The sequence below is a fragment of the Choristoneura fumiferana genome, chromosome Z (assembly GCF_025370935.1).
Source record: "Choristoneura fumiferana chromosome Z, NRCan_CFum_1, whole genome shotgun sequence".
NCBI classification, from domain to species: Eukaryota; Metazoa; Arthropoda; class Insecta; order Lepidoptera; family Tortricidae; genus Choristoneura; species Choristoneura fumiferana.
The window spans coordinates 33,573,948-33,600,739 of NC_133472.1; the positions used below are offsets into that span (position 1 = coordinate 33,573,948).

A 26,792-nucleotide genomic window follows, 5' to 3' on the forward strand; every position below is an offset into this window, starting at 1 on the left:
CTCTTTCGCGTCTCTATTGACTCTTTCGTTCGAGTATCTTGCTTGAGTAGAATGAAATGAATTGAATGTGACATGGCGTCGACCAAGATATATCACGGATAACTCTTGTTTTAATGACAGTGGCCTCTTTTAGTATTTTATTACTGAGGCCGTAATAAATCGTACATTTGCATTGATGGTAATGCATGCAAGGAAACCGCAGCGAATAAGCGATGGGTATGACATAGTATTTGATGGTTCGGTTTTGCAATCTGTAGATCACTGTAGATGGCGGTCGCCGATTGATAGTTTTCCTGTAATTACGAAGAAGAAATTAAATATTTCCTTTTTGTTTTCAGGTACTTTGAGAAGCACCAAACCCATCCGTACCAGGTGAGCATAATTTATGCTAATTTCAGCTGTAACATGAATTAGTACTACGACTGAACGTAAATGCTAACCCTGCCTCGAATTTTGTAGGTACTTCTCTACGTAATAACCATTCCGAATCACAATTTTCCTGTTTTTGTCGCTAACTGTACTCCGTATGACATTTGTCTTTATAATAAACGACACACAGTAACATATTCACGACATACATACTAGTCTTGTAGCAATGATACTACTGCTAATAAGCACTTTTAATAAAATCCTTTTTCCGATAATCATTAAGTACTAATCATGAAAAAAGAACTTATCTTTTTCCCTGCCTTCATCAGTCACAATACCTCATTCATTAGATTAAACAATTTGTTTTGTATGTTTACTGCATAAGTAAACAGATGGAGAATTGATCATGTAAGCTGTTTTCACAAATAAAAATAAGCAATTCATAAACATTCTTTGTCCATGGTGAGAGTAATCTTTGATTGTTTTTCAAATTTTTGGTTTATATTTGAATATTGCTGATATTGACCTTCACAAGCATTGTAAATTATACCCACTGTAATTTTCTGGTATTAATAGTTTATAAGTACTTATTATTTGCGCAGAAATACAATACAAAAAGTGAAAGAAGGGCAAGTGAGTATGTACCTTCTGACAACCGCTATACACCACTCCGGTCCCCGAACGGCAATGTGTCGCTCCATGGTCACGCGGCCCACACTGGCCACTCGGGCCACGGACACCATCACTACAGTCATGTGGCTGATGATAGAGGATATGCAACATCTAGAAATACCTACATGCCGAAAGGTTCCGAAAAGGAGAGAGATAGAGACTACAAATCCTCTAGAAATAAGTACATGGGTAAGAACATGCCATTATTTATGTTTCATAATTGGGATACATAACCAATCAATGCTTATTTTAAAAGGTTGCTTGTTAAATTTCATCTTTTTGTATTTTGACAAAATATTCAGTAACATTGGGATTATTCAATATCAAAATTATTGATTTTCACCAACAATTGCAATATACCTAATAAAAATGTTTCTTACACTACCTTTTAAAGTGATTTCTTCAAAGGAATAAATACCAAAGTAAATTAACTGTGAAACTTATGGGTTTTAAAAATGTAAGAGGAATTACATTAAATTACTACATAGTTGGGTTTCTTCTGGTGACATAAAAAGTACTGGTTTAAATGTATATAATTTATTTTAATTGATGAGCCATTAACTAGTTGTAATTATTGTATCAACACATTTGTTTATTTATTTTTTATCTTGGTATAAAGGCCCACAAAAATATTTAATATGGCATTTGCGAACAGAAAATCTTATTATATGAAAAACAGCAAATTTTTTTACAGTAACAGTTTTCTTGTACATGTGGAATAATAGCTTATTCTAGGTTTGCAAATCTACATAAACTTTATTAGTTAACACTTTAAAATGAAATGCACCTGCAAACTAGCTCTGCCACATCTACATGACGTCAGAAATGGATGATTCTGAGGAGCTACTACGAAACTCATATATATATTTTTGAACAAATTTTTGCTCAGAAGTTTATGAATTTGACTGTTCAACATGGTGTAATAATTACAGCAGTAGTAATTAGTGAAAACAGTAGTATTCTTAAATTATATGCTAAGCTAAGCGAGTGATTAATGCCTGATATAGAAGTTACCTGTAAATGGAATTTTTTTTAGTAATCAAGCATATCAAGATCATATTTGCTCACTATTTCATTATTGTCTTTTACTATTTCAGATAGTGTCCGATCCCCAAAGGAGAAACGCGATAGAATCAAAGAAAGTGAGAGAGAGAGAAGTAATCATGAACGAAGTGAATCAGAGAAAAAGAATAGGACTAGTGGCATAAACATTAGTGTTAATAGGAGTAATAAATACGATAAGAGAAGTGCACCATCGGGTAGCGTGCCTCCTGGCAGTGAATGGTCAGAGCATATTAGTTCATCAGGGAAGAAGTATTACTATAACTGTATGAGTGAAGTGTCTCAGTGGGAGAAGCCTCGCGAGTGGGATGCGAGGAGGACATCATCCAAAGATTCTACCTATTCTTCCAGAAGTAGTAAGTTTAATTTTTTAGCTATCTATTTATTTATTTTAACATTCAAGTACTTTTATTATTTCAATTTCCACTTTAATGGACAACTGGTGGGGCAAAAGGGGATTCCTACTCCATGTGGTACTTTCTGTACTCTATCCCATAGGAAGTAAAAGATGAATATTATGAATTTACTTTAATTTGAGATAGTAAAGCTTGAAACACAGAGAGCGGTAATTGGGTGCCGCGTTTTGCAGCTAAATTTGCAGATAAATAAAAACATGTTTTATTTGGCTTGGCCCAGCAGTGGGACATATATAGGCTGAGATGATTTTGATGATTATTTGGCTTTAGATTTGAGTAGCTGGGTCAATCACCTTTTTAAGGGTTCCGTAGTCAACTAGGAACCCTTCTAAGTTTCACCATGTCTGTCCATCTGTCTGTCTGTCCGCGGCTAAGCTCAGAGACTGTTAGTACTAGAAAGGTTTACCTAGAGTTGTGGATAACGCTCATTTTCGAGGCTTAAAGACTCGAACCCTTAAGACTCCAGAGTCTTAAAGACTCAACTATATTTGACAATTAAATTGTCTTATTTTATGCAAGATACCGTCTTTGCGGCCTTTGAGTCGTTAAGCCTCGAGAGTCTTTAGGGTTCGAGTCTTTAAGCCTCGAAATGAGCGTTTTTCACAACACTAGGTTTACCTAATGATTCGCCGACAATTTTTACGCAGATTATTAATTGGCAGACCAGGTTTCGCCGAGTAACAGTACGCCGATGAATTTGTACGCAGATGTATTGTTTCGCAGACTAACGTTTCGTAACTCGACCTTTAGTAGACTATTCAGTTGGCCTATGAGTCAGTGAGCCGAACAACTATTAACCTGTCCTCTCCCAGAGGCACAAATTTGTGCCCAAATTCCTTTGATCCCGTCATCCTGGGAGATGACAGATTAATAGAAATTCTTTTAGCCGATTAATCATTACACAAACGTTTTAACGTTTGCTCGAACAACTTTTCGCTTTCGAATTTAGGTTTATTTTATATTAAAGTCAAAACAAACTAAGTCGCGACGCCAGTAGTTCGGTTCTGGCACTCGCTGGCCGCTGCTGCGGCACGCTCGCTTCGCTCGTTCGGCCCGTGCGTTGGTCACAATTCGACCTAACACCTCCTCGCTTACGCTCGTCGTCGCGCCTAACTACATCTTGATACTTATCTCCTTATCGTGTTTCGGCGAACAGTTGTTCGGTTAACTGAAACAATTACGAAATAAACAATCGACTAAACGTAAATCTGCATATATCTATTCTTCCTACCGACTACTCAGCGAAACGTCTCGTGATCTGTTCGCGAATTATTTAACTTTAAAAAGAGTGCCCCCCCCTCCCTAAACTAATGGGTGGAAAAATTAAAAAAATTAAGGATGGTATATCAAATTTACAAGGACAATTATAACGGCTAAGATTGCTTGAGAATTATTAAGTACATAGTTTAATAGTAAATAGCAGCATAAGGTATAAAATATACATAAACTTAGAAGATTCCGCACACAATACGAAATCCTTAGAAAAATATTACTTACTTGATTTTTTTCGTAATAGCTACGGAACCCTATCTTGGGCGTGTCCGACACGCTCTTGGCCGGTTTTTCTTGGTTTTTATTCTCTCCTGAGGCCGTATTGCCTAACTAACGTTTCTGACGCTCGCGATCCCAATCAAATGACAGTTTTTGTTTGCGAAATCTGTAATTTGATTGCGATCGCGAGCGTTAGAAACGTTAGTAAATAGTTATGATCCAGGGAGATCAAGCAGCTTGACATTGATCATTGATTCAACTTTGATTATTTACAATGTTTGCATGATGCTTAAATCTAGTATTCAATAGAACTATGATGAAGTATAGCCAACTGTTACCTTTTGCACTGTCTTATCAAATGGATTAGTTATGCATACAATGCCCAAACCTTTTTACAATTCATGAAACAACTCTGTTACACTGGCTGAAGGTCTTTTTTTCGACTTAACAAAAATTACCAACCATCAAAACAACATTTTCCTTTTGAAAGGGACTTCACAATAACAATACCACTTCTAAGTGGAAAATCCACTAAGTTTTTTAGTACTGGGTATGAACTGAGAAAAACACTTGCAAAATAAATCTAAGTACTCAAGGGTAGAACATGGAGCGGTCACACTCCCCTGTCCACTGGACTGGGTCTAGGACATTAGATACTTTTCTAAAGTTATTGATTTTAATAAAATTAATATCTTTCTATAATGAAAGAAAAATTTTTTTTTGATTAATTTGTTGTCAATGGAGAGGATTCAATGTTTTATTTGCGAAAAAATAACCCTGTTTACAATATGAAAACTATTAAACATAATCATGCGTTTCTTCAAAATCGTAACATTGTAAATAATATCTGTATAATCGAATAAGAGATAAATATGTCTAGTAAGTGGCAAGCGAATAAATGGGACACGTGCTAGCCGTTCTGGTAGAGCCACTCACTCATATCCAGAAATTATAATATATACATCATAGTCGAAATGTGATCTTAAGTAGCTGCTGAACGCGAGTAAGATTTTAACAAGGGCCATCATAGTCAGCTTGGTAAGGTGGTATCAGGTGACCATCAATTGTGTTGACAATATTACAATATACCTATACAATATTCCTTTTAAGTACAGCCATGCGAATGTCTTATTGTGATGTTGTTTTTCGCAATATAAATTAGTAGATAATTAAATAAATAAACTTTGTCTTGTGCTGTGACCTGACATTTATGTTCCTTGTCATGTTGTGTGTGATAAGATTCACAATTGGTTGCTTTAAAGTAATAGATGTAATGACAACTGTACTTACTTGGACCTTTATTTCATAGTTATGTTATTCTCTGTTATTCTAGATCGAGAAAAGAGATCAAGTTCTCGATCTGGTAGAAGGGAAGTGGAGAAGCCGAGTAAAAGGACAAATAGCGGGTCAGAGAGGTACTGGAACAACGGCGGCAGAGAGGATGAGCCGCACGACCGAACGCGGCCGAAGCTGTCCTCTGCGCCACATGAAGGCAAAGGTATTTTTTTAAAGCCTATTGTCTAAGCCTAATATCCTTGACTGGGTAAAGGCCTCTTCTTTTGGCATCCATATAACTCGGTTTACAATACTACATTTATATTGAGCAGAAGAATAGGTGTAGAGGATTCATGCTATGATTCAATTTGTGGATCATAATTACACTACCGTTCAAAAGTATTTAGGCACTCTCAAAATTTCTTATAACTCCGATAAGATTCCTGTTTGTAGACTAATTTTATCTTTACTGTATTATTTATACTATATTTTAATACTTGTATGCAAAAAAAAATGTACAATCCGTGAGCTCTTAGAAAAACCTTCGGGTTTTGGGGGGAATCGGAAGGATTCATGTTGTAGAAAATGACAATTGTCTTTTTGACTTAGTAGCAATCCATCACGCGGAGAGTGCAGTCGTTGTGTTTTCATTCATATATATAGAGCAGTTAAAACCACCTCTTACTTATTAATTTAGTTAATTTTTCGAAAATTGATTTCTATGGGGAGTCAACTTAAATAGGGTATTTTTGTAAATAGCCAATAACGGGAAATTGTTTACAATTATAATGTACTTATATAATTATTTTTTTAAAGAAGCTGAAAGTATTGTCAATATTTTAATGAGATTCAAGACCGAGTCATAGAATCAACGAGGAATTCGAAAAGTACATTAAAAATATATTAAACAAAGCAGACCAAAAAAATAATTTGACATACCCAAGAGAAGTAGACACAGTATAACAACTCTACATACTTCCAAACATAAGTAGTGTGTTAAGGACGGAGTGTTCTCGATTTAAATTAACGATGGAAGAATTCAAAAATGCTGATTTTGTTTTATTTGTATCATGACAAAAAGTCATATTGTATTAAAATAAGAAAAAAAAGCATAATATTATTACAGTAAGGTTTATTTTGTACTGTTGGTTATTCTTTACATAACTTTTTACGGTAACTTCGAAGAACAGAACCGCATATCACGATCGCGAGTCATCGTCAATACCCGAAGAATGCTTCTAAAATACGAAGGTTTTTTAAGAGCTTACGGAGTGTACCAGTTAGCAATCGAAAAATAAAACAAAAATACATTAAATTACACTTGCAAAATTTTGTGCGGTTTAGTAACTTTAACATTTTATTACGGTTTGCCTAGGCAAACCTGTTATTTTAAACATTTAATTTTAATTAAAACACTCTTTTATCGACTGCATAAGGCCCTAAATGTAAATTAAAAAAACCGGCCAAGACCGGACACGCCCAAAATAGGGTTCCGTAGCCATTACGAAAAAATTAAGTAATATTTTTCTAAGGATTTCGTATTTTATACGGAATCTTCCATAGTTTAGGTATATTTTATACCTTAGGCTGTTACTTAAGAGTTTTATGTCAATGGGAGGTACTTTAGAAAAAAAAATTTTTTTTTTGTACCATTTTGTCGGCATTGTTTTCATATATATCCGTGCAAAATTACAGCTTTCTATCATTGATACTCCCTGAGATATCCTATCCCGTGGGAATATCGGGATAAAAAGTAGCCTATGTGTTATTCCAGATATCTACATACCAAATTTCATGACTCTAAGCCCAGCGGTTATTAGTTCAAGATTGTATACCTATCCCGTGGGAACATCGGGATAAATAGTAGTTTGTGTTATTCCAGACGTCCAGCTACCTACATACCAAATTTCATTACTCTAAGCCCAGCGGTTGTTATTTCGTGGTTTTATCCCTATCCCGTGGGAACATCGAGATAAAAAGTAGCCTATGTGTTATTCCAGATGTCCAGCTATCTACATACCAAATTTCATGACTCTAAGCCCAGCGGTTATTAGTTCAAGATTTAATCCCTATTCCGTGGGAACATTGGGATAAAAAGTAGCCTATGTGTTATTCTAAACGTCCAGCCACCTACATACCAAATTTCATGACTAAGCCCAGCGGTTGTTATTTAGAGATTTAATCCCTATCCCGTGGGAACATTGGGATAAAAAGTAGCCTATGTGTTATTCTAAACATCCAGCCACCTACATACCAAATTTCATGACTAAGCCCAGCGGTTGTTATTTAGAGATTTAATCCCCTTCCAGCGGGATATAAAGTATTCTATGTTTTAATCCAGGTTATAAACTAACTTTTTGCGAAATTTCATCCAAATCCGTCTAGCCGTTTCAGCGTGAAGAAGTAACAAACATACTCACTCACTCAAACTTTCACATTTATAATATTAGTAGGATTAACTTGCTCTACTAAAGACTACCTACTTAAGACAGCTGATCGATCGATCGATCGATCATCCTAAGCCTGTATGTAACACGTATGCCACATGTTTTAACTTAGTTTCAATGTAGAATGTTCGTTATTTTGAAGTTGTACTTATTAACAGATGGACAATCATTACAAGACATGGATATATCGCCGGACCGGAGCACGCCGTTGTCGGAGAATTCTTACGGCGGGCGGGAGGGCGCGGCGCGCGCTGACAGCAACGCGCCGCCGCCCGTGGTCGTACTCGACAATTCCAACCACCCGGTACGTTGTATTGGCTCAGGATGACTTCGTCCACAGTCCCATTTCGTCACCTTCCTAAATCGTTCACAGTGCCATGTCGTCAGCCTACAATTCCTAAATCGTCACCTTCCTAACTCGTCCACTTTATGATATCGTCCATATCCCATTTTGTCTACATTCCTATTTCGACCACAGTGTCAACTTGTCCACTTTCTTTTATAGACCACAGTACTACTTGGACAGCAGTGCCAACTCGTCCACGTTTAGCAGACGTTGTCTCACAGATATGGTCAATTTAAGCCTTTAGGGGCATACATGTCCAAATGTCAGAACGTCCAGGTGTCACATTGTCCATTGTCAAAAAGTTCGAAGGTTATAATGCCTTAATGTCGGATAGTCCATATGTCCGAGAGTCCAGGGGTCTCATTATATTTTGGTTTTATTTACACCTATTGCAATCGAATTGTTTTCGACTCCATCGCCTTTACTGTCAAGTCAATAAGCTGCTACCACGTAGACAATACGATAACAATATGGAAAGAGACAATGTAGAATGAGGCTCCAGTTCATCTGCATGACTGGATCAGCTGGTCAATTCTCGTTGACTCTACACGACATGTACGAAGCATCATAGATGCATCTGGATCTTACCGAGAATGGGCCTCAGGGTGTTAGATAATAGACTGGAAATAATGCAGATGAGCAATTTAGCTCTCTAATCTATTTCAGTTATATTTAGCATTTAGTTGTGTTAGTCACATTTTTATACAATGAGACATTATGGGATTCAGGCCTTCAGAACTAGGACGTTTAATCCTTTGGACTTTTTGACCATCGACTTTTTGACGCTAGGACTTTCAGACACTAGGATGTTTCATCCTTCGGACTTTTTGACCATGGACTTTTTGACGCTAGGACTTTCAGACACTAGGATGTTTCATCCTTCGGACTTTTTGACCATGGCATTTTTGACCCCAGGACTTTCAGACACTAGGACGTTTAATCCTTCGAACTTTTTGACGCTAGGACTTTTAGACACTAGGACGTTTCATCCTTCGGACTTTTTGACCATGGACAATGTGACACCTGGACTTTCCGACATTTGGACATGTATGCCCCTAAAGGAATTTAAGCATTTAAATAGCAAAATATCCCGAGAATAATTTGCAAAAAAGCCCCTTTTCAATAATAATTTATAGAGAATTTATATTAGTCAGGATAATGAACGATGTAATAATGTTGACGAGTTGGCAGGCACTGTGGTCTAAATTGGAATGTTGACGTGTCAGCACTGTAGGCGCAATAAGACTGTTGACGAGTTGGTACTGTGGCCCACGTAAGAAAGCGGACAAGATAGGAAAGTGACGATGTAGGAATGTTGGCGAATCAGAATAGTAGACTGTATGAGAATGAAGACGATTTAAGAAGGTGACAAAATGGGACTGTGAACGAACTCATCCTGAGCCGTTGTACTAACATTTATATGTGTATCCCCGCCTTTGCCCGCGGCGTCGTTTGCGCAAACCATTAGGTCTAGCGACTCTCGTCCACTAACTAAAAGGTAGACTGGTAGATATCGCTTTTTTTAAACCGACTTCAAAAAAAGGAGGAGGTGCTATGTTCCAATGTTTGTATTTTTTTTTATGTATGTTCACCGATTACTTAGTCAATTGTGGACCGATTTTCAAAATTGTTTTTTTATCGAAAGGGTATTCTTCTGAGGTGGTCCCATTGTCACCAAGTCAAGATCTGATGATGGGATCCTAGGGAAATCGAGGGCAAACCTCAAATTTTATAGGCACACCTATTTTGACGTGAGCAGGCGATTTTGGCATGAGCATTTATCATATTGAGATGAGCATTTACATCCAGAAAGTATCATTTGGTAACCTGGACCTGATGAAGAAGACCGTAGATGACCAATAGAACTAAGTAATGCTCGCTTGTCTATAAACGATCATGATTAATAGACCTAGATAAGTGACTAAGAAGAAGCTTTAAGTTAATGATTCTTTCGAACTGGTCTGATGCTGAAGCCAGAAGGTAGGCAACGGAACTCTGTTATAAAACAACGTAACTAAGTCGTGTTTGGGCTTAATGGAATCGTTGTGAGATGTACTCTGGCTACGAATCACTAAAAAGTGAGAAATAAAGAAAATTTTGAACAAAAAAGTAATACCGACTCCAAAAAAATAAAAAAATAACAAAAAATGGAACGGACTACAAAACCCTTGAAAACCCAGCAGGATGGATTGAAACCCATAGTATGTAGGTGAAGTAGACAACTATTGTTCCATTCCTGCTGGCTCGTGCTGAGGCACCGACTTCGAGCTAGTAGGTACCTAGAAAAATATTTTCAAGGGTTTTGTAGTCGGTTCCATTCTTTGTTATTTTTTTGGAGTCGGTTTTACTTTTTTGTTCAACATTTTCTTTATTTTAAAGGATAAGTTCACCTTTATATATGCACCTCACTTTTAGCAATTGTATTTATACATTTAGTTATTTCTGTACAATAATGGGTTTACATACTTTACATCATATTAAAAAATACGGCCAAGAGCGTGTCGGACATGCCCGAAATAGGGTTTCGCAGCCATTAGGAAAAAAATAAGTAATATTTCCTAAGTATTTCGTATTTTGTACGGAATATTCCAAGTTTAGGTATATTTTATACCTTAGGTTGCTATTTATTCTTAAACTACTAATAATTCTCAAGAAAACTTAACCGTTTTAGTTTTCCTTGTAAGTTTGATATATATTCGAATTCAATGGAATCAAGCAATCTGGTAAACAAATGTGGTGACTGACATTGACACTTGACTGACGACTGGCTGACTGACTGACGTTGGCTCTATTGATGTGAATGCTCTTTAAGATAATTCAATCAGCAGTAAATAATTATTTTGAATTTATTAATATTTAATTATTTAATGTTTTCCCTAAGTTTTACAATCCTAACTTAAAACATTACGGTTTTCTTATACGAATTTCCACCAACCTTATAGCCCCCTTAGTATTATAGCCACGTATTCTTTTAGTTCTGTTCTGTTCTGTTAATTCAAGAGTCATTCACAATGTTTCCATGTCCCTTTTAATTTTAAATGTTTAATAACATTTTCACGAAGTTTTAGAATTATATCTTACGTTTTTACCTAACGTTTTTTCCATACAAACTTTCACTCCTCTTTATACCCCTTTAAGGGAAGAATTTTCAAAATGGTGTAACATGTATCCACTTATATTTTTTGACGAATATTTTCCCCCAGTTTATAATGGAGTATTCTAAAATTGAAAGGGTCAGTCAAAATATTTATTAATTTAGGAGGCATTATTAAATTTAAATAAGACAGGTAAATGAGAGTAGACAGGGAAGTGATTATTACAAATGATTTTTTGGTCCAAAAATTGACTCCACAGTAAATATTATGATATTAGTAAATAGAAAAAATATATGAAATCTACATAATGTGTAGGCACTGTAGTACCTTTTTATCGTTCAATTAAAAACCAATATAAACCTTCATTAAATATTGTCACTTAACACAAATAATTAATAAATAATAAATAACAATAAATATCACGGGACAATTTACACCAATTGACCTAGTCCCAAAGTAAGCTTAGCAAAGCTTGTGTTATAGGTACTAAGCAACGGATAAATATAATTATATAGATAGATACGTACTTAAATACATAGTAAACACCCAAGACCCGAGAACAAACATTCGTATTTTTCATACAAATATCTGCCCCGACACGGGGATCGAACCCGGGACCTCAAGCTTCGTAGTCAGGTTCTCTAACCACTAGGCCATCTGGTCGTCTGCAATATCTACGAATAAATCATAATATGCATTGCTTGAGTTAATTTAAAATTTCGGTTATTTTATCTTTTCATTGTACTCGTAGTGTCTACTCTTGTGTCTGATATCCTGTTAATCGTTCAAAGGTTAACTGGAAGAGATCCTTTTAAGGGATAAGTTCACCTTTGTACATCTTACTATCCTGTGTTCTGTTATTTTCATGTGGTTTATGTACAACAAAGAGTTTTACAATACAATACAATTACAATATAAATGAATAGGTATGCATAATTCTACGACCTGAACCAATAAAATTCCCCAATTTACAGAGCCAGCCATAATTATCGGTAGGTAAGTTTGGTTCAATCAAATAATTAATTTTGTAGGTACAGCACTAAATTTCCAGAGACTAGACAGACTTCGGCGAGGAAAAAATTATCATGTCAATTTGACAAATATAACGGATTTTCGTCTTCCAATTAATTCTATAAAATAAGCATATTTATACAATTATTTAATGATAAAATGATTGTTAAAAACAGTGGTGGGTTCATTGAGATGTGACTACGGAGTAATCGTGAAAAATTGCTTTGTTTACACGATTGTTTCATTCATTAGAATTATATTTTACTTACTACCATCCTGAATTTTTTCTAATTTTTCCACCCACCGGTTTAGATTTTAGAGGGGGGGGGGCACTCGATTTTAATGAAAATTGCACTTAAATGTTGAATATTTTGCAAAAAAAATCACTGAATGGAAAAATCGTTTTATTAGCAACCCCCTAATGGTTTTGAAAGACCTATCTAACGATACCCCACACTACAAGGTTGGATGAGAAAAAAAAATCACCCCCACCTTACGTCTATGGGAGGACCGTCTTTTCTTTTCCTTTTTTGTAGTTTTTATTATACCATTTTGTCGGCATAGTTAACATATATATTCGTGCAAAATTACAGCTTTCTAGCATTGATAGTCTCTGAGCAAAGCCGCGGACGGACAAAATGACAGACATGGCGAAACTATAATGGCATGATATAGTATGTGTGCAGTGCACACACACGTTGATGCATACGTATTGATTGATAAAATTTCATATGGATTTGGTAAATCTAAAAATAATGTCAAGCAAAACATTAAGAAGATAAGCAGTGTATGTATCACAAAACTTCAGAATCTGACTTGCTTATTTTTATAAAGGATGCTCTGTTGACCTATCCGCGCGTCGATTTCGAAATGATTGAATGGATTTGATTGAATTTCAAAGGGGATAACTGTGCCTGAAGATATTATACTAACATATTTACATAGTGCAGTGGTTCTTAACCGGTGGTCCGCGGACCACTGGTAGTCCCTGGAAGAAGCCATCAACAACGAATTGACAAAACGACGCGCCAGTCAAGTAGCGGTCGCAACAGTTCATTTATTTTCAATTTTACTTTTACCGTATATTACCTTCAAACAGTTGGTGGTCCATGGCAAGACAGAATTTTTTCCAAGTGGTCCCTCCTGACTAAAAGGTTAAGAACTGCTGACATAGTGAGATACCGTGCGTTGACTTCTGACCAAATATTCATGATCTGGCTGGTTGATACACAAACACAATACGGCATGCACTAGAACGGGCGTTGAGCTCGGGCCGGGGGTATGATTCCGCGCTTTGAACGTTTTCTTTCTTTTTTAACCGCCTTAAAAAAGGAGGTTTTATGTTTTTCTGTTTGTGTTTTTCAGTGATATCTTTGCAATATGTGGACTGATTTTGATGTTTCGACAGGGTTTACTTCCGAGGTGTTGCCATTGTCACCAATTCATTTTCTGAGGCCTTAGGCCGTATAGACTAACGCGCTGACGTTCACCATCTCTTTCTATCCGTGTCTTATACCGTCTGACAGAAATAAATGGTGAAAACGATTGTGATTACCAGTGTGTTAGACAATAAGAGGCCGTATTATAACGTTTCCGGCGCTCGCATACAAAAACTGTATTTGATTGCGATCGCGAGCGTCAGAAACGTTAGGCAATAGGGCCTAAGGTCTCTGATGTATTTTCTAACGCACTCGGAATCACTATCATTTTGACCACTTCTTTCTGTCACATAGCATAAGACGAGGGTATAAAGAAATATTGAATGCGATTGCCAGCGTTCGCGCGGTAAACAATACGCCATCTGAATAGAAAATACCCTCAAATTATAAGCGCACATACATACATTTGTCGTTATCGTATTAAGATGAGATATATTTCGGGATAGTGTGCATAATTTTGTGAAAAAGAACTTATGATGAAAACCAGAGACCTTAGCGCTTATGAATAACTATGGTATTTGCTACAGTTTCGAAAAAAAAACCCAGAGAACTGAAAAGAGATGTCATAATTCAATCTCGCTCTTCTCTGAATTGGTCAAACATGACGTGACACAATCGTTCTGTTGTTTCCCGATTTCTTGGTAATATGTTAGATAGTACGGTCAGCCGCAGAAGTATATGAGCGGCTACAGTGTTCAAAATGGTCCATACAAGACTACTGCCACCATAATGTAAAAAAATATTACCATAAGAGGGTGTTTACATTATTTTAAATACAACTACTGCTCATCCACTTCTGCTGCTGACTGTATCTGCCCAGTCTATTGCCATGTGATTCTTCAAAATTATTAAATGCCTAAAACGGACAAGTGTAATTGTATCCAAACTAAAATTTTGAAATATTAAAATTTAATAATAACTGTAAAATTCATTAACTGACCGTTATTTAAGTATTCATTGTTCAATAATTGTTTATGTAAACATATTTTAATTAATCTATAAAGTCGATATAACAATAATTAAGTAAATAAAATAGAAAAGTATTTTTTTTATTCCCGCCATTTGCAGTGCAAAAAAGAACATTGTGAAACGTTTCACAATGAAATGTCAAAGTTGCGATCACACAATGCACCTCATTGGATTACCGATAGCGATATCGTTAGTAGCACATTGTACTACGCGAGTAGAAAAAATAATATTCCGTATGCGCTAGCTAAGGTACCGGCTTCGAATAGATCAGTAAAGAGCGTATACCGAAATATAGGTCATAGGAGTAATATATGTTTTCTTCCAACTATGCTTTAATTTTATCATAACCGCACTAAATACCCAGTACAAATAGTCTGTGAGCCCAGCCCCAAGTTACCTACGTAACATGACATCACGATAAGATGCATGGCACACGGTGGAAAAAGTTTTTTTAGTAAGAATCAAAAAACTATCGCACCTAAAATTAGCCGGAGGAAATCCTTTATTTCCGGTCAAAATTTTAAGGTCATTTTACGTCATGCGACATCATTACGAAACACGTGGCATCATGCAGACCTTTATCCGTAGAGAGGGGCAACATAAGTCTGTCAGTTCTGAAATAGCCGGAAGTGCCTGACAGACTGCGGCAAAGATGACCCCCAAAAACGATTTCCTACGTCATGTGACATCTTGACCAAAATTATTACAAACGTTTCGTAATATTTAGTTACTTTAATAATAAATAAGTCTGCCAAGTCTTTTTTAGCCGGAAGTCCTTTAAAAGTGTTTTTTTAACTACAAATTAATTTATATATTAAGAAGTGTTCTATCAGAAAACATTTTTAATTGTCATAAAAATTTTATGGAATAATCGAGAAAAACTAACAAAAATGCAACGTTGCCAGCTCAATAGGAATAAACGCTCTTAATCTGTCATCTCCCAGGATAACAGGATCAAAGGAATTTGGGCACAAATTTGTGCCTCTGGGAGAGGACAGGTTAATTGCTTAGCATGAGTTCTATTTTCGTCTACTATTTCTGTAATAGTTGAAAGAAAAGCAGATTATGCACCTCGCATTATAGTACATTGTGTCTTAAGGGCGGTAAATAAAGAATTACGAACGAGAGTCTATTAGAAGCCCGAAGTCGAAGACTGAGGGCTTTAATGAGTCGATGTTCATAATTCTAGTACTGCCCGTGCGACACACAATGTTTTTCATCACATTTGCGAGTAAAATTGTATATTTGTAAAAGAAAAACTAATATTTTTTCAAAAATTGCCGATACCGCTAACTGCTAAATCATTTACCGACCTTGGGCTTCATGACATGAAAATTAATTAATACGAGCAATGACTCATTTACCGACCACGGGTTTCATGACAAGCACATTAAGGTCGAGGGTTTTATTTGGGGGGTTACAACCAAGGTAGCCTGCATGTAATGACACTGTTTACGAGCAAGTGTGATGAAAAGTAATTTATCTACATGCATATCATAACTTCCCTATTATATGTTCAGAAACGACTATCAAAGAGATTTATTAAGAAACCTGGGCCCAATTGCATGATAAAGTACAAGCTAATAGTATTAGTGAATTTCAATACAAAATCGCTAATAATATTAGCTTGTACTTTGTTATGCAATCGGGCCCTGGTATCTGCGGGTGCATCTTAATGTTCACATTAAAGTACAGTGCATCTTAATGTTTACATTAAAGTATCGGTAATACTTTTTTTAACAATGCATATCTGTTCATATTGTAGAAAACTTATGACATGCATGTAGATAATAATTATTATTTTAAATAAAACTTTACTTTTTTATTATCTGTTTTATTTAAGCTTTGGTAGGTACTTCAAACTAGTTATCAGTAACACTAACTTAAAAATACAGGCCATATCTGAACATATTATAGAAAACTTATGACATGCATGTAGATAAAGTTATGTATGCGGCTATACATAATTAGGCATTAAAACACTCGTGTGATCTTATTATGAAACTCGCCTTCGGCTTGTTTCATAAAACCACACTCGTACTTTAATGCTTCTCATTATGCACCAGCCACATAAATAACTATTATATTGCGCTCGGGCTCCAAATCGGCACTCGGTGCCGTAATAAATAACTTTCTGCTTGGTGCAACAATTTACTATTGTAAATTTAAGGATTTACCGATGCTTAATGAAACAAACTTGCAGGTCCCTAGAGATTCCAGTTACCAGGTTTCATTGTGTATCGTTGTGTGTGATGACAGAGCGGCTCCCTTCTGGCGGCCGCGCTGCCGCGCATCGTGGCGGCCCCGTCGGCGGCGGCGGCCAACAACGGCGGCGCGTCGCCGGCCGGCAGCTCCGCGTCGCCGCGCCGCGACGCCGGCCCGCCCACTCCCACGCACTCTGAGAACGTGGACCCGCATGCGCCGCCGCTGCATCTCGACACGCCGCTGCCCCGGAAGAGTGAGTGCATCTCTATCAACCCAGTGCCTAATAGTGGGATGGAACCGGGCCTCCAGTCCCAGGGGACCTCCAAAATGTCCATGCCCATAAGTTCTCTTGATTAAGGCCTGGATAAGGCTAAAATATGCTATGGCATTCAGCTTTGCCGCTCCGCCCCGGGCCCTGAACGACCATAGTTCTCTACTGATTTTAGCCACGTCATCTGATTTCCGAATAGCCTGTAAACGCTTTATTTGGTTTTTCAAACTACTTCAAAAATGAATAGTATTTTATGCAACTGTATCGTAATAGGGGTCCTTAAAACAGGAGTGTGGGTTTATGAAACGAGGCGTAGCCGAGTTTCATATTAGGGTCACATGAGTGTTTTAAGGCCTAATTACGTACAGTTGCATACAATATTTTATTTATATCCATATATTAAATCCTCTATCATGTGTCCCGCGAACCATTGAGAATGACCTGCATTAACGAGAACTTGGTAGGTATGTCTGCACGTGGTCGCGGCGCCCTCCCCCCTCCCCCCCGTGCTGTAATGATATATGAAATCTCATTACGATACAGCCGTGTTCATAATAGAATCCAATGTCGTAATGCTGGTCATTACCTATGGTTTTTGAACGCATAATTGAGGATTTACTATATGGGTGTAGATAAAAAGGATTACGCTATGTTTGACTGTATGTAGTGAGTAATGATTATGGATACGACGGCACCTGAAGTGTCAATCGTTTTGTGATATTTTTAACCGACATCAAAAAAGGAGGAGGTTTCAATGTTTGTATTTTTTCTTTTTTATGTATGTTCACCGATTACTCAGTCAATTGTAGACCGATTTTGAAAATTATTTTTTTATTCGAAAGTGTACTCTTCCGAGATGGTCCCATTGTTACCAAGTCAAGATCTGATGATGGGATCCTAGGGAAATTGAGGGCAAACCTCAAATTTTATAAGTATGGCGATTTAGAATATTTCTTGAGATAACAATATTATAAATGTTCCGTTTCTTGCAGATTGTTCTTTAACAAAATCGAAAATTTTTATTATTGTTTTTCAATTATGATACGGAAAATAGCAAAGTTATTCTCACTAATATTAATTATAATTGTGAAAGTTTTTAAGTCTGTACCTATGTTTGTTTGTTACGTACCTCTTCACGTCTTAACCGCTGAACCGATTTAGGTGAAATTCGGTATGCAAATAGGTAGTAAAAATCTCAGGGAAGGACATAGCATAGTTTTAATCCGGGAAAATTGTGTAGTTCCCGCGGAATAATAATAAACGAATAAGACGTGAACGGAGTCACCAGCAACAGTTAGTTGATGAATAATTGAAACTAATATTGACGTCTTCAATATTTTAATTAGAATTTAGTTTAGACCGTGTACTAAAAAAATGCAATTTATTAAATGACTTCCTAAAGTGTGCATTATAAAGAGCCTGTTTTCCTTCTGTCCATTCCTATATTGAACAGACTGTAGTTAAAAGACACGAATTATTTATACAAGAATTTTGATGAAATCGGTTTGTTCACACTTTTAATAAATTGGATAGGCATACCGTATAGAAAAATATTTTCCAAGGTTTTGTAGTCGGTTCCATTTTTTGTTATCCCCTGGAGTGGCAAGCGTCCGGGTCCCGGCACACCCTTGTTTGGCACGCGACCGGCTCCCGGCAGCCTGTCAAAAACCCTTGAGTGGTAAGCGACCGGCTCCCGGTCGTTGGCAGGTGTCGTATTTCACTAATAAATATAAACCGTGAGACCTATATCTGGCTTGCTTATTCTTGCAAAATGCGTTCATAAATAGACGAGGATGCCATTTATTAACGGCCGCGACAACACTACGGAAGAAATTTCGTTCTACCGTTTACTCAAGTTTCACTGTGTGGCCGCTGCCGTGCGCTGGTGTTTTTGAAAACCTCGTATTATAGTATTATTTGCTATTGAAAGACTATAGAAGGGTTTTGTTTCGTAAATAAATTATATATTTTGCGAAATAAATCAGTGTTTTCTACAGGTAATTGTTTTATTTTGTAATTGATAATGAATAATAAAGTTCACAGAAATTGAAGGGCATTCATTGTTATTTAATTAGATATGTCATTTTATGCTAAACTATCACTGTAAGGCTTATATATAACATTAGTGTTTTTTTTTTGGTGATATTTTTTATAAAATTCGCGAATTTAATTCGTAGGTGTCATTGCCACTCAAGGGAGATTTTTTTTTTATTTTTTTGGAGTCGATTTTCATACACATTAATATGGAATAGTATGCGTAGTATAGTTTCAAATTCAAATGTCAAATTGAAAAATGTACGGCTGTACGATGGGTACGATAAATACGAACTTTTCCGATAAAATCCAAAACCGGTTTTGTTATACATTCCAGTTTTTTCTAAACTACCACAAAATAAAGATTTGACCTTCCATTGCAATATGCATGGTACAAAACCAATTTAATTTGTTAAAAATGAGTTTCTCATTTAAATTAATCCTATGATAAAAACAAACTTACATACATTTTGTAGTAGCGTGTCTTAATTGGTGGGATTTAAGAAATAGGTGGAGAGCCTTGAGGGAGGCCTATGTCCAGCAGTGGACGTCTTTCGGCTGACATGATGATGATGATGAAAAAATAGGTAAAGAAAGTTCCGCATAGTGTAAAGCCAGGGATGCACCGATTTCGCCCAACATATCTGGTGATACCCGACGTCGTTGGCTACACGTGTTATCATTATCAATGTTATCAGTTAATGGTAACAATGTGATCGTGTTGTCGCCAGTGGAGTGCCTGGGCTCTTACTCGTCGGTGGTGGGCGGCGCGCTGCACCACCCGCAGGCGCCCGCACTTACGCCCTCGCTGGTCAACTACGTGCGCGCCGACCTCACCGCACATGTCTGCGGCTGGCCCGCCGACATCCTCGAGAAACAGGTACCCGCTACCCGCTGAGCACACACCCGCACCATATCACCATCTAAACTCGCGTCCACAATAAGGCGAACCAACTTGACAGTTCATTACACACAATTGTTGTCACAGTTACACCAGCGCTGTAATATCGATATAAAAAAACTTAATATCGATGTTAGAAAAAAACTCAATACAAATAATAATAAAAGAAATATTATATTTGAAAGATTTCAAAAAAAATTTGGAACATCGTGAAGGACGCCACCCGCCGTTTTGTTTTACTGGCATTTCATATGTCATTCGACTTAACTGCCATCGGCTTGCTTGGAACTATTTCCATTACGTTACTAATCCTTTTTGTCGTTTTCAGGCCTAAATCTATTGAAATAAAGTCCAAAAGTGACAAACATTTTCATCACAATATTTTAGACTATCGCGGTCATTTCATTACTAATTTTATGAATTAAATTCGAGTTTTGTTCCGCGTACCTTGATTTTGGAGTAGCTCGATATTTCGGCACAGTTGCATGCGCCAAGATCACGAAAAAAAAAACTAAAATGAAGGTACGCGGAACAAAAACCGAATTTAATTCATAAAATATTTTCATTCCGCGTCTACACAAGGTTATATCAACAAATTTGTATCGACATATTCCTATGCCTATTTTTTTATGCTATGTCTGGTAACACTTTCAGTTGTCAATTTAGTTCGCCTAATTTTGCACTCGAGTATATATCATCACATCATCATTCCACTGTTTAGGTATAGGGTTTTTTTTATTCGACTGGATGGCAAACGAACAAGTGAGTCTCCTGATGGTAAGAAGATCGCCACCGCCCATAAACATCTGCAACACCAGGGGTATTGCAGACGCGTTGCCAACCTAGAGGCCTAAGATGGGATACCTCAAGTGCCAGTAATTTCACCGGCTGTCATACTCTCCCCGCCGAAACACAACAGTATGCAAGCACTGCTTCACGGTAGGATTAGCGAGCACGATGGTGGTAGCAATCCGGGCGGAAGGTCCTACCACCTGGTTGTGTTAAGAACAACTTATTATCTGTTATTCCAGACGTCCAGCTACCTACATACCAAACAAACACACACAAACTTTCGCATTTATAAATTTATAATATAATATACTAGAGTTTACCCGCGGCCAACCAAGCGTGCAATAAAAGCCGTGGTTTTACCTATCGCCTCTCAAGCAGAGGGTCGTGGGTTCAAACCCCGGCTCGCACCTCTAAGTTTCTCGAAATTCATGTGCGGAATTACATTTTAAATTTACCACAAGCTTTGCGGTGAAGGAAAACATCGTGAGGAAACCTGCACAAACCTGCGAAGCAATTCAATGGTGCGTGTAAAGTTCCCAATCCGCACTGGGCCCGCGTGGGAACTACGGCCCAAGCCCTCTTGTTCTGAGAGGAGGCCTGTGCCCAGCAGTGGGACGTATATAGGCTGGGATGATGATGATGAATCAAGCGTGCAAGCCAGAATGCAAGCAAGCATGCAAACAACAGATCAAGAAAGCATACTCCCAAAGGTGCAAGCAATAATGCAAGCAAGCATGCTAGTTATAATAGTTGAAATGTTTATCACTTCACACGTGTAAATCATTAGACACAGCGGTTGAATTGAGATTCTGGCTTTTACATCCCCAGAAAATTATCGGGGTTTTCATTTAATTTTTTTTTCTCATCCAACTCTATAGTGTGGGGTATCGTTAAATAGGTATTTTAAAACCATTAGGGGTTTGCTAAGAAGATTTATCGATTCAGTGATTTGTTTGCGAAATATTCAACTTAAGTGCAAATTTTCATTAAAATCGAGTGCCCCCCCCCCCCTCTAAAATCAAACCAGTGGGTGGAAAAATTTGAGAAAAATCAGGATGGTGGTAAGTATATCGAACTTTCAAGGAAAACTATAACGGTAGTTTAAGGGGCTGTTTCACCATCCATTGAATAGTATTAACTGACGGTTAAATGTGATGCCGTCTCCGTCTATTCGAACAAAATAAATAGAGACTGCATCACACCTAACCGCCAGTTAACACTAATCAATGGATAGTGAAACAGCCCCTAAGAGTAGTAAATAGCAGCCTAAGGTATAAAATATACCTAAACTTGGAAGATTCCGTGTATAATACGAAATCCTTAGAAAAATATTACTTATTTTTTTCGTTATGGCTACGGAACCCTATTTCGGGCGTGTCCGACACGCTCTTGGCCGATTTTTTATAATTCTGGTTAGCCTTTACACAGATAGAAATTGTGAAGTATGTAAACAAGCTGCCAAATTATTCTGTCTGTCTGTGATTTGATTTGATAACTCACGTTAAATAATTAATACTTTAAATTATTCAAGTACTATATAGACAAAAAATGTTTTTCATTATTTTATTTAATTAAACAGGGCATCACAGAAATCTGTCACAAAAAATTCCAGGAACTTATCAGATCACAAAGTAGTGACAGGTACTCGATGTATATAATTGTTGTTTTGTCAGGCTAACAAGTATACGGAAGAAGCCTACCAACTGGGATGTCTACAGTGCACACGCGTGTCCGCCGAGCTTAAGTGCTCGCGCTCGCTCGTACGCCACACCGAAATACAAGCCACGCTCCAGGAACAGAAGTAAGGATCTTTTTGCTCAGAGCTGCCACTCGGCGGAAGAACTGCCCCCGTGAACTAGTGGCCGCCACAAGTTGGGAGCGAGATTTTTTAGAGATAGAGACGCAAACGCTACGACTAGACTAGGGCTCCGCTGAGGCAGCCACTAGCCGCTGTATCTGTTATCCTTGCCGTGATCGAGGAACATAACTGCAATTGTCCAGAGGCCGTATTGCCTAAGATTTCTGACGCTCGCGATCGCTGTCAAATGACAGTTTTTGTATGCGACATCTGTCATTAGGCAACGTTATGCAATACGGCCTCAGGCCTACGAGTGGTACAATGTGCGTGGTTTGTGTCCGCAGGATAATGTACTTGCGGCAGCAGATCTCGCGACTGGAGGAGCTCAAGTCGCAGAACTCGTTCATGTCGGAAGACTAGGGGTTGCAGCGGGGCGCCGCCGCCGCCCCCGCGTCCCTTCCGGGCCCCGCCGCGCCCCCGCGTCCCGTCCGGGCCCCGCCGCGCCCCCTGCACGCTCCGCGTCCTCGTGACGCGACGAGAGGACCTCTTCATTTACTAATCAATGCTTAACATTGTTCATTCCGTTCTCTTTCTGTGTAATTTAGATCGAATGATTATTGTTAAATGTGTTGTGTGATTTGGTGTTAAATTCTAAGAAATTGTTCTCTTGAAATTCACCACGATTGGTCATATTCAATTTCATGTAAAGATACTTCAATCAAGACTGTTCTAGTGGAACTTATGTCATGTTTAATTATCCAATGAATGCTAGGTTAGTACCTATAGGTGCACGGTGAAGTGAGCGGCGCCGGCTCGCGTCTGCGCCGCGTTCGCTGTTCAGACTGACTCTTCATTTCACAGGTTATTTTATTTATTATATTATAACTATTCGATTTTATTCATGTCGCAATTTGTAATAAAACGTGGCATTTTTGTATTTACATTCTGAATTAAATAGGCAATTATTTGCATGATTATACATTTTCTGTTATGATAAATAATCTTCGATGGTCAGTTTTAAGGATACAATGATTTTATAAAGTGTTTATTGTAAAATAATAAATTATTGGGATAATTGTTTCATAGACAATTTATTATTTTTCTATTTGCTGGTAGGAAGGGTAGGAAGGATGCCAGGTGCAAGGTACAGTAACATTAAATAAATGCTTTGACTCTATGGAATCTTTTGTGAGTAAAGCCGTAAGGACATTTTAATGTCTAGTCTGGCAAGGAGTTCTATTGCTCTTATGATGACCCTTGTTTTGAGAAGGTTTCACAGTGGCTCAACTTGAATATATTAACTCTTTATCAGGCTCCATCAATTTAGAAACGAAGTGCGCACTGAGGGTTTCGTATTCGGATTCTTTGTCATATTTTAAAGAAATAAACACCTTATTAAATTTACGCTTGGCAAAATAAAAAATAAAATAGTAAGTTATTCTCATTCGCAACGGAAATTAATTTGAAAATATTTTTCTTTACTCAGGTTGTGATGCATTGCCTGCCAAATTTTATAATATTGTCATCGGAAGTACCCTCTTAGATTTTGACTATACTGCTTTTGTATGAAAAGCAATCACTTTCAAAATGTATGCTCAAACAGACTGAAAACGATGTGGTTTATGAGTTCCGTTTTTCCTTTTGAGGTAAAGAACCCTAATCATATTTCATTTATTTTACCACGAAAAAGAACTTATGCCTGATAAAGCGTTAATTTTTTTTCTTTCAATTCTACAAGAATAATAAACAGTTGGTACGTTCTTCTTACCCCACCCTCCCTTGGATTGACCAGTCCCCGCGAAAGTGATTCGCCGCCGGTTGTGCTCTTATGTTACAGGAAACACACTTGTTGTCTTTTGTTACTTGAAATATGCCAGATTTAATCTCTGGTTTTGCTGTATCGGCGAGAGGCACTATCGCGAGAATAGAAAGGCAGTAGTGATCAGTTTTGTAAAATTTAAATACGTTGATTGTGTAGCGCCAGTCGAGAGAGGGTATGCATTGTAAGTGTATTATCGGGCCCTCCGTGCGAACATAATATGTAAGAACATCTAAAATAAGCTATTATTTACACTTCAGATATTAAAATAATTTAAACCAAAGTTAAATCAGCGCGAGCCCGAGTATTACAGAAACTTTTATAAGAAGCGGTGGCAATTTGATTAATCTATATAAATTCAAGGATTTATTTTACTTGCTTATCAGAAACGCTCTCAGACGAGTTAAAACACCACGTTAACTTTTACCAGCGCAGCGCATACATATACGAAAGACTCCTTAAAATTTCGTACTAAGATGATGCAGTTTTTTTGTTTCTGAGTGTACCTACATATTTCGTCGCCGCGGGAAGTCAGTATGGCCATTATGGTCTGCAAAATAAATAGACGCATCTCTCGCTCTGTAGATACATATTAGTCATAGAATGTTGGTAGGTATAATTGTTTCCTGAGCAATAATGTTTGATGTGGGAAGTTGTGGAAATAATTGAACATTGACTTAGGCTGTAGTTATTTAAAGTAGTTAAGGTTGTGCGGAGGGTTCGCAGGACTCCCCAGGGCCGGGCCCGGGCGCGGCGGCTACACTACCGGTACCTTGCGCCTACGTGACGTGTACTGCGTTAGTTATTTCGCAAATATAAACGTTGACGCATTTTCATAAGTTATTGAGAGTTCTGCAAAACATTTGTCGCTCATTTCATACATGAATAATTATATGACTGGGACATTACCCTCGTAGCTACATCACTGTTCATTTTTGACCAATCAAATGTATAAACTATGTAAAGAAGCAGGTATTTTGTAATAATTATAATGATAGTAACCAGAAATTCATGTAGTTTTTAGTTGATTTTTATTAAAAAATCATATAAGCTTATTTGCTAATCACAATACTTTGCAAGCTTTGTGCAGAATGCACAACAGACGAGGGACAATTTGATTTAGTACAGTCGCCATCAGATATTTCGGAGCGGCCAAGGTGGTCAAAAATATCGGTACATGCACTTTATTATTAAGGTACTAGAGTTCACGTATCGATATTTTAGATCACCTTGGCCGCTCCGGAATATCTGATGGCTACTGGACGTATGTCGAGGTAAACAACATTCAAATATCAATTTATAGCAAATGGTTAGTTAGAGGTAAATTCTGGTCTAGGTTTTTATTTTTCTAATAATTAGGGCTAATCTTGTAATTTAATTTAACTGCTAAATTTTGCCACCAATCTATGTATCTACATCAAATTAGCAGAAATAAGTACTGTGATATTCATTCACTTTCACACGTAAAATAAATAGTGAATTGTAGTTATGTTCTATAAAGTCTGTGTGGAGTTTTGTCTAATTTTAGTTAGTCCATGCTGTCAACATCACAGGAGTTAACCTGCTCAGAGGTCAAGCTTATTTAAGTTGGGATATAATATAGTTGAAACAATCAAGCTTCTCACTTGAAAATTAATTATTATAAGAAAAAACATTTGTTAAGAATTACATTATCGTACTGCTGTACTATTAGCTTAAAATCCTGTTTGTTGTGACACGTAGTAAAAAAGAAAGCAATAGCGTCATATTTCAGCTTTGTCTAGAAACACTGTCACGGCATCCCATAGCAATTATATCTAACACTGATTAGAACGCATTTGCGTGTCGAATGCTATGTCGTTAAAACACTTCGTTAACTAAATATGATGTTTGTGATACTACGGCACGCGCGGCCACAACGTAGTGGTATGTTTGCAGTAATACGGCGATTTGTATCTTCAAACACGTGTTTTTTTTGTTTTAGCGTTAACAAAATTATCGTACTCTGCGTAGGGCTTATCTCCTGTGATTAATGTCGCTAAATTAGTGTTAGGGCCAATGAAGCAGGTCCCTCGTGCAGCCCCCGCGCCCTTCACGCCTCTTTTTGTGAATGCTATAAATATTGTGTGTCAATGAAAGGGACCTGTCACACAGCCCGCCGTAATTGTTAGTGTAGTTTTAATTTAAATTAATCAAAGCGCGACTCGTATCGCCTCCACACAAGGCTCTTCTATTAATATTTTTCTTTCAATGTCTCGCATAACATTATAACTTCTGTTTTCTGACTTTGTTTCGAAATAAGAAGTTTTAACCAGTTTAAATAAATCAGTTTCAAAATTATAATTAGTATATATTATTCATATTATTGTGCATTACCCCACTAAAAATACCAAATGTTCTC

At 37.3% G+C, this 26,792-nt stretch overlaps 1 protein-coding gene across 1 annotated transcript; it reads left to right on the top strand.

The window, feature by feature from the left end:
* wcy (WW domain-containing adapter protein with coiled-coil wacky) lies at positions 1-26,734 on the top strand. The gene is made up of 10 exons (XM_074097820.1): positions 1-216; positions 339-372; positions 972-1,230; positions 2,139-2,459; positions 5,344-5,508; positions 7,891-8,036; positions 16,852-17,050; positions 19,834-19,982; positions 22,469-22,596; positions 22,938-26,734. The coding sequence occupies exons 1-10, from the start codon at positions 176-178 to the stop codon at positions 23,011-23,013; spliced, it is 1,518 nt and encodes a 505-aa protein (XP_073953921.1). The 5' UTR covers positions 1-175; the 3' UTR covers positions 23,014-26,734.
* The last annotated feature ends 58 nt before the right edge of the window (positions 26,735-26,792 follow it).

What these genes read in the sequence shown, in the direction of transcription:
- wcy (XM_074097820.1), top strand. Translation starts at nt 176, where the DNA reads ATGGTAATGCATGCAAGGAAACCGCAGCGAATAAGCGATGG. An exon ending in TGCGCCACATGAAGGCAAAG is followed by an intron (nt 5,509 to 7,890) that starts GTATTTTTTTAA and finishes ACTTATTAACAG; the next exon opens with ATGGACAATCATTACAAGAC. An exon ending in CACGCCGCTGCCCCGGAAGA is followed by an intron (nt 17,051 to 19,833) that starts GTGAGTGCATCT and finishes TGTTGTCGCCAG; the next exon opens with TGGAGTGCCTGGGCTCTTAC.